This window comes from Simochromis diagramma, unplaced genomic scaffold (assembly GCF_900408965.1).
Source record: "Simochromis diagramma unplaced genomic scaffold, fSimDia1.1 OVJJ01000625.1, whole genome shotgun sequence".
Lineage (NCBI taxonomy): Eukaryota > Metazoa > Chordata > Actinopteri > Cichliformes > Cichlidae > Simochromis > Simochromis diagramma.
The window spans coordinates 23,575-32,053 of record NW_024387428.1 but is presented as its reverse complement, the minus strand read 5'-3'; the positions used below and the strand labels follow the sequence as shown (position 1 = coordinate 32,053).

At 44.7% G+C, this 8,479-nt stretch overlaps 1 protein-coding gene and 1 long non-coding RNA gene across 3 annotated transcripts; both read left to right on the top strand.

Moving 5' to 3' along the window:
- Positions 1 to 148: 148 nt before the first annotated feature.
- LOC120722404 lies at positions 149 to 2,618 on the top strand. 2 transcript variants are annotated; one of them, XM_040013402.1, is made up of 5 exons: positions 149 to 361; positions 558 to 641; positions 763 to 944; positions 1,303 to 1,527; positions 1,613 to 2,618. In XM_040013402.1, the coding sequence occupies exons 2-5, from the start codon at positions 586 to 588 to the stop codon at positions 2,008 to 2,010; spliced, it is 861 nt and encodes a 286-aa protein (XP_039869336.1). In that variant the 5' UTR covers positions 149 to 361; positions 558 to 585; the 3' UTR covers positions 2,011 to 2,618. The 2 variants fall into 2 exon arrangements, with proteins under 2 accessions (XP_039869336.1, XP_039869337.1); XM_040013403.1 differs by lacking the exon at positions 149 to 361 and having other exon boundaries at positions 521 to 641.
- Positions 2,619 to 2,713: 95 nt separating this feature from the next.
- On the top strand, positions 2,714 to 3,703 carry LOC120722405. The gene is made up of 2 exons (XR_005693429.1): positions 2,714 to 3,078; positions 3,170 to 3,703. It is a non-coding gene; the product is annotated as an uncharacterized LOC120722405 (long non-coding RNA).
- The last annotated feature ends 4,776 nt before the right edge of the window (positions 3,704 to 8,479 follow it).

The window sequence follows — 8,479 nt, the reverse complement described above, 5'->3', positions numbered from 1 at the left end:
TCCCGAATACTTACACCCCACTCCTAGGGTTAGAGGACTGGATGGCGCGGAAAGCAGTAGCTGATGGTGTTGAGCTGAGTGGTAACTTGAAGATAACCAGCCAGGAAGAAGAAGTAAGTCATTCATTCTCAGCAGCGACTCTCTTCTTGCTCTATAGGTACCTTGTGAATTGATTTTATGAGATATTTAACATTGATTCCTTTTTTTCTCTGGAGTTGTTGGACTGCTATTTTAGGAACATCCGTCCAGTGTCCTTGCAAAATCAAATTGCTGGCAGCGATGACAGGGGCAAGTTCTTCCTGGGAGAATGTGGGGTCCCACTGTCCAATCCATCATTAGATGTAAAACGCCTGAGAGCGAGGTGAGTGCTTGACATAACTGGATCAATAGCATATTAAGAAAGATTTGTTTCTTTGATCTGACAGAGAAACCCTAACCATGTACTCATAACAGTCAGCCACATATGTTGCTGTATGTCAGAGATGTTCGCCCCTTGTATTTTGGCTTTTTCATGTCTCTTGGCTCTCTAATTAATTTGCATGCATTAAAAACCACAGATACCTGAGCACTGAACCTGGGGATGCTATGGCTGAGTCAGCATCAAGCTCAGTAGGAGGACTACCGAAACCAGGACAGGCCAGGTACACTTTTTTTTTTTTTTAAATATCACACACTACCACAAGTCAACCTGTGTTACACGTTTCCACATTTAAAAACTTTTGATGGATTTGATGCATCCCCTCCTCTACACCTTTCATGCAGCACATCATCTACGCATCTGCCACTCCAAGAATGGGATGCCTTCCTCCAGGCCTTCCCGGTCACCCTGAATGGAGAGCCACCATCCAAACGGCAGTGTGTACAGGCTGGCTTTCCACAGCACAGACACCACTACAAGAAATGGAGGGATATTCAGCTGAAGAACAGAGTTGGGTACATTCTCGGTAAGGCCTGGGCATGTCATGTTAATGGAGCCTCTTCTGTTGCATTGCTTTGTTTGTTTTGTATGTATTTCAGAATGAAAATACTTTAATAATCTCTAAGAAAATTATGTGGGTTACACTTGTGTAGAGACAATAGCAGTAACAGTCTGAACTAATTAAATAATACAATACATGTAAGTACAACCCACTCAATGTTGTACACCCAAATATACACAGATAGCTCAATTATAAATATAAGGAATATTTTAAGGTACAAATACGTGATTGACTAAAATGCATATGGTTGATTTTTCATTTTTAAGCCGCAATAATCACTTGCATTATTTCTTGTACCTCGCTTTGTGACCACTTCATTTAGGTCAGTCAGTTGGCAGAAGAGGTAACCCACCTCAGCCTGCACGTGTGCAGATGGCTTTGGACAAGGAGAAATGGCACACCAACAAGCCCACTGTCAATGCCATCTTGCAGGCCTGGGTTGCTCCGCAGCCCAGTATACAAGACAACCAGTCCCTCATGTCTTCGATTGCAGAGCAGAAGTGGAAGGGCCTGGCTTTGCAAGACTTCGGGGAACGGAAGGGCAAAGGTAAAATGCACACAACATTTAGACAAATTGCAAGTGAACGTTTCTAAGAGCCCTGTCATGACCGATGGTCTCTTTCAACTTACAGGTGTGATCGCACTTATGCCTTTCCACAAAGGGGATATAGTGTGCGATTACCACGGGGCATACATAACTGAAGCAGAAGGGAAACGGAGGCCCCAGTCGGGGTATCTGTTCTTCTTCAGGGACGAGTGTGACCGAGGGATGTGCATCGATGCCACTGCATTCCCCTGTGCCTGTCATCCCGACATTGACACCTATGGGAGGCGAATGAACCATTCCCGGAAAAATCCAAACATCAAGCCCCAGAAGTTTACAATGAACTTCCCTGCAGGACCTCAGGAGACAATACTTTTCATTGCCCTGAAGGACATCGCAGTTGGTGAGGAGGTGTTATGGGACTACGGAGTAACTCGGAAATCTTATGGTGGTGAAGGGGAAGACTTGGAGTGGCTGGACAGCTGACTTAGATTTTATCTGTTCTTTTCCTCTTCTCTTTGCATGGGCTTTTTTATGCAGTGATTTTATTCTTAAAAAACACAGCTGTTTTTACATTGTCTTGCCTGTAATTTAAATGTGGTTTGAGGGTTTCTTGTTTTGTTTTGTTTTAATTTACGTATTGAAATAAAGTGTCATGTTTCCAAATTTCACTCTGCTTCATATTGTATTATTTACGTTCACCGTTTTGTGTTTTATTGTAAAAGTCTTGTGTTTCCATGTTCAGGTGTCTGGTTTTGCTTCCCCTGTGGCTTCATTTTAATTTCTCATCTGTGTTCCCCGCGTCTTGACGCCTCCTGAAGAGCATGATGATTAACATAGCCAAGGCGATTATGAAACACACTCGTTGAGTGGGTTATTCAGTCAGTGTCGTTGAGTGGGTGTCGTTCACTGGCTCATTCAATGAGTCGTTCACTGGCTCATTCAGTCAGTGTCTGTTAAGAAATATACTCTAAAACACTTCTTCAGTAAAGACTCAGAGAAGAGAAACACACAGAGCTTCTTGCTAGCAAAAGGGCAGTCTCCAGAACTGAGACTCGCACTGAGAAACTGCCCCGGTCTTTATTTATACTTCAGTGAGCGTTTGTTCCTTACATTGGAATGTGGAGGTGTGTGTGTGCGTGTGGGGTCAGAGTGTGGCCCCATAAACAACTTCCCTTAACCTGCTGGTCTGGAAAATCCAACAGTTCATCTATATGTGTAATGGGGAAGGCTTTAGGACCCAGGGGACTCAATGGAGGGCATAAAAGAGGGCGTAGTAACAGGTGCTGATGATTCCCACTGACAAGCGGCTGTGAGTAATGGATGCGTGAGTAGGTGAAGAGCCGAGAAGTTTAATCGCCTACGACGCAAACTGTGGTTTTAAACCTCTATAGATGAGGTTCAAGGTATAGGCTGTTTGTCTTTTAGTGTCCTTTCTTAAATTTTGTTGAAATGTATTTGATGTTTATTATAATTTATGTTTTAGTAGTGATTTCTGTGGAAGAAAAGGCCAAGACAAATCAGGTGTGCAGCAAATACAGTTGCCTACTCGAGGTATGTTAATTTAATATATCTGACATTAAAAAAAGGGGAAAAAAGTCTATTATGCATTATAATTTAACTTATATTGTATTCCCTCCTGTAGGGCAGGCTGCACATGCGAACTTGTCACTGTTTTTTTTCCTCCTTCTCTGTATGGTTGTGTTTTTTTGGTTTTAGCAGGTCACCGTTTTTAATTATTTTTGTTGTTTTATTTCGGGTTTTGTTTATTTTTATTGGGTTGGTGCAATACTAAGCGGGCAACGTGCAATCCCTGAGTGGGGCTCATACCTCGGGGGAATGAGGATTTTTTTAGTGGTGCTCTGTGTGTGGATTTGCCGTGATTAAGGTTTATTAAGAGTGCTTTTGTATTACCACCGTCTATTGCCTGAACTAGCACTTAGTGCATGCTATAAGTGTTCGGTTGGGCCTTTTTATGTTTGAGGTGGATTTGTCTCTTTTAGAGTGACGAGCACCTGGGACCGCCAAGGAGGAACAAACCCTCAGGTGATAGCTTCGTTGCTGGCAAGGTTGCACCGCTACTATTTTTTTTGTTGTAGCGATGTTTTAGGTTTTTTTTCTTTTTCTCAAAACTTTGGTGTCTTGTCATGTTAATAAATTGTTGAACATCTTTTACTGATATTGACCCTCTTGTCCTGTTTATTCTGGATTCGATCCTGTGAGAGAGTTTTTTGGTCTGAAAGTTCGTACTAGTCATAAGAGAGGACCACAGTGGTTACTTGGTGGCTTATACCACACTACATATGTAAAAAAAGAACTTAAACTAAAACTGACATAGCTACGTTAATCCTACCGTAAAACAATAAGACAAGGTACGACCTCTCTCATGCTCCTAGGATGTGGGGGTGAACACCCTAGAATGTTACAGACCTCCTAGGATGAGACATTCTTTCAATATGCCACCAACTATATACTTCTATATTTATTATTTATATATTTACCATATACTTCTACACACAAATGATTACATGCAGCATTCTACCATATGCAAACTTATATCATTAAAAGATTGTACTGACTACTAAGTACAATTTTCCTATTAACAGTGTCATTGAGTGGGTGTCGTTCAATGGCTCATTCAGTCAGTGTCGTTCAGTGGGTGTCATTCACTGGCTCATTCAGTGAGTCGTTCAATGGCTCATTCAGTCAGTGTCGTTGAGTGGGTTATTCAGTGAGTGTCGTTCAGGGGGTGTCGTTCACTGGCTCATTCACTGAACGACATTCATCTCCTATGGCGGCAACTTTTGACTGGACCCTATATAAGGGGAGGAGTGCTCAGCTCAGTCATTCATGCCCTGAAACTCAGAGGAGCAGTGTCTCTGGATTTATGACCACAGCGTCTTGGTTAACTAAGACACACAACTTTTTTTTTTTTTTTTTTTATCTGCTGTCTTGAAAGACTGTATTTACAATACAGGTAATATTTTTTGCATATTCTTAACTGTTGCAAATTGCTCTTTCCTGTTCTTTACTTACTTGATTTTAATGTGTTTTACTTACATGATTACACTGTTTTTGTCTTTCCTGGTTTAACAGTTTTTCAATTACATTGTTTCACTTCTTTTTTACTTACCTGATTATACTTTCTGTTCTTTCCAGAACACAACAGCCATGGAGGACGTTGGTGTCGAAAACATGAAGGGTTTGGCGGATGCTTTCGCCAGATCTCAAAGCGTTGAGGATTTCCTCCTGGACCCCAACATTTTCATTCCATTGCAGGCAACGACAGTTGAGGACCCAACGAGACATGTTTGGAGTAAATTTGATTACGACGGAGTGGTGGTTGAACTAAAAAACTTGGAAGGCCTGCATATACCCTTTTCTAGGTTGAACATGGCACCCTTCAAAATGCACCAGCTGAAAAACTCCTGGCACACCATAAAGAAACACTTTGACCTTAGTAAGGTGTCTGTGGAGGGCTTAAAAGTGCTGCGAAAGGTAAGAGGCTTTGATTTTGCCTACCTGGACGGGGGATTCAAGTTAGAAGCTATAGTAATTCCCAAGTCCCTTGTGGTGGTGGACAGAGTCTGTAAAATGGCTGACTATTTACCAAGACACACGGTGGACCTTGTTAATGCCATCTTAACAAAATTTGTTGAGTTGCTCAAAGACCTTCCACTGGAAGACCTGAGCAGACCCACGCTGCAGAAGACCATCATTCACAACAAGGGGAGCATGAACGTATTGCCGCAGGATCAAACGTTCGTACTCTCCAAACTCGATGAAGCGAAGAGGATGTTGCCGGAGCATCCAACATTGGAAGTCCGGTTCTTTGTCTACAAATTTGGACAAAAGACAAGGGACCCCTTTCATTTGTGGGAAGTAGCTGACCCTGACGAGGTTGTGCGATGTTCTCTGCACGTGGCCTGCAATCTCATACCACTGGACCCTCACACCACACTTTTCTGGTCAAGAGCAGGACTGGAAAGGATGTTTGGACCCAGAGCTAGGCTCTTCACGTGCATGTCCATGCACGAGTGTGTTAACGTGCAGACAGAACTAGACCAGCACCCACCGGACATCTTGCCAGCTTTGGCAGAGATTGCCACTAGGCCTAACGTCACCTTCTGGCAAGTTTATGTGGACAGCCCACATACTCATTATATGTCCACATTCCGGCACCCCATTAGTGGATTGATCGTCACTGGTGGCCTCGGCCACCCGAATTACGTTCAGGCGGTGGCCACCAGAGCTGAGGACTACTACATCCACATGATGGACTTGGCCAGGAAGGCAGCAGGTAATTATAACCTGAGAATAGAGATCGTGGAGGGGATAGAAGGGAAGGAACTGGCAGACTTTACAGACATTGTTTATGCATGCTCATTCTTCGACTTGAGTGCATTACATAAGTGCCTGACGGACTTCCCCCTCGTTGTACCCTTTAAACGGGAACAGGAACAGTCAAGCGTGAATGAAATACTGTCTCGCTGTCTAAAGTATATGGCTGACCAGCTCCGGCAACTCGGGGAGAAGCACACAGGCAAAGGCGGCTTTCTCCCAGTGTGGAAGGCATTCCAGCTGGAGCTTGCGCTGGAGGAGGCATTATACGGGCACCCCTTGTCCAACATGGACAGACAGTACTCGGCAGCACTCGGGACCAGCTCGCTGCACGAATTCAGTGCAACCAACATGCGGGGCTTCATGGGCCTGGGTGCAGCAACTGGTGCAGCTGTTGACGACTGCCCACCTCCTCTGGCACACTGGACAAGGGACACACTCCAGATGAAAAGAATCGAGAGGCTATTTGCTCTCACATTGACTCTCGAGTGCGAGCCTTCCGTGCTGGGACCTGAGCTTGTAAAACTCCTGCTGAAAGACCTCTTCAGGAGGAACGACGGCATCTTCATCTCAGAGCTGCAAGGGGAAAAATGCCCAGAGAATCTCAAGGGGCACATTAATCTGGCTGCACTGACGGAGAACCTGGCCACCAGAGACTCCTTCCCGACCCCATTCACCTTTGCCCGGGCGAGGAAGCTTGTTGAAGGGGAAGGCAAGAATGTACAAGAATGCCTGAGAGCAGGATTCCTTGAGCTGAAGGTCAGGTGGTTCCCGGACATTAAGTACCGCGACATAAAGGGAACAAGGAGGGCTTCTTGGAACTTGATTGATTATGTAGAGATACATAATGAAGACAGGGAGCCTTCCATCGAGTCCCAGGCCATGGCCATAGTGGGAGATGTGGCCATGGAGATGGAGCGCCGTGGACTGTGCTACGCCAGGACCCTTGAAAGGTACAGAGAGCATGGAATGCCATGGCTGGCGCAAGTGATGAAGAGGATTCCGGGGAAGACTGAAAAACACACCCGGAACAAGGTCTTGGTCCTGGTCAGCTCAGTGGGACTTATCATGAATAAGGATTTTGTGTCATATGAGAAAGTGAAGGACCTACTCCTGGAGCTGAAGATGACACAGGCAGAGCTCCAAAAGTACAGGATCCTTTCAACGTCAGTCTGTGAAAAGGTTTTCGGCTTCACTCTCTATAAGCTCCACTATGACATTCTTTATCGAATGGGGAACCCAAAACCCCATGTGGAGAAAAAGTTGCCTCCAGATCTCCCCCTGGAGATGGAGGAAGAGGATGCGCCTGTACTTGAAGAGGATGAGGAACCTGACCTATTGCAGACGAGAGCTGTGTACATGCCCGCTCAAACCAGCAGACACTGGACACAGCAGGAAGAGGGATTTATCAACCTTGATCCAACAATCTCCACTGGCGTGGCGTACAAGGAGTATGTCGGACAATGCAAAGCAGCAAGACTACCTGCAAGGTCATACAAGGGCTTTGGGAGAAAGCGAAGAGACCTTCTCAGGGATGCATAGGCATACAAGTTGATTTCCTGTTCTAATCATGTCCTTTCTTTTTTTTGACTTTATGCTTAGAACTAGCACAGTAGGACATTTTTGTTTATCTTTTGAATCCACTTTAAGACAAGTGTGAATTTGATTTCTGTTGTAGTTGATCTTGAAGAAGTGTGATCTCAGTTCATTTTGTGGTGTTCACAAGTTCCACTGTAAATAGAGGTATTTAAAAAAACAAAAAAACAAAAAAAAAACAAACCACCCCTCACATGGACTCTGCCTTGACGTGGCGTGAGGGCTTACGTGTCCCTCTGGGATACAACCAAAGAGTCCAGCAGCTGACCAGTGACCAGCTGAACCTCCAGGCCGTAACAGTGAAGGACAGAGCAGTATACTTCCTGTCCCTCACCCTCCTGTCACGGCCTGGAGGTTCAGCTGGTCGCTGATCAGGTGTTTCTCTCCCTATCACTATCTCTCTCTCCAGGGCGGAACTCATTACGGGTTTACGCACTCGGGCCAGCTCTCGGAGGAAGAAACACCTGTGCCTCGTCAGTGTGGATTGCATTTAAGCCAGGAAACAACGGCTGTTTTTCCCTGGATTTGTAAGAATCGCGTAAGTGAAATTCTAGCAAGTGTTTTTCCGTGTCGTTGTGTGTTTGAAACTAACAAGCGTTTCCTTATGCGCAGACCCTCTGGACTGTTTTTCCCAGGTGTTCCCTGAGTGGCAAGTGTTCGAGTGGATTCCTGTGATTGTTTGGAGAGAAACGAGAGTTTTCCCCTGGATTTCCCCCCGGAGCCATGCCCCTTTCACCTTTTGTATATACACTTGTTGGACACTGTACGTTAATAAATTCTCTTGTGTGCATCCATCCCCGGAGTGCAGCGTGTGACTCCAAGTTTCACACCGTGACGCCTTCCCCACAAAGTTACCTGAATACATACCTGTTCACCAAGCACACACCTACCTACATACTTACCTGGTCGTAGTGAATACTCACCTGAATACTGTGCAAATGTTGAATAATGAACATTAAAACCATTTGATCAACCTTTGTTGTTATTATTTATTAAATTTTATTTTCAGTTGTTCATG

What these genes read in the sequence shown, in the direction of transcription:
- LOC120722404 (XM_040013402.1), top strand. Translation starts at nt 586, where the DNA reads ATGGCTGAGTCAGCATCAAGCTCAGTAGGAGGACTACCGAAACCAGGA. An exon ending in CAGAGTTGGGTACATTCTCG is followed by an intron (nt 945 to 1,302) that starts GTAAGGCCTGGG and finishes CACTTCATTTAG; the next exon opens with GTCAGTCAGTTGGCAGAAGA. An exon ending in CGGGGAACGGAAGGGCAAAG is followed by an intron (nt 1,528 to 1,612) that starts GTAAAATGCACA and finishes TTCAACTTACAG; the next exon opens with GTGTGATCGCACTTATGCCT.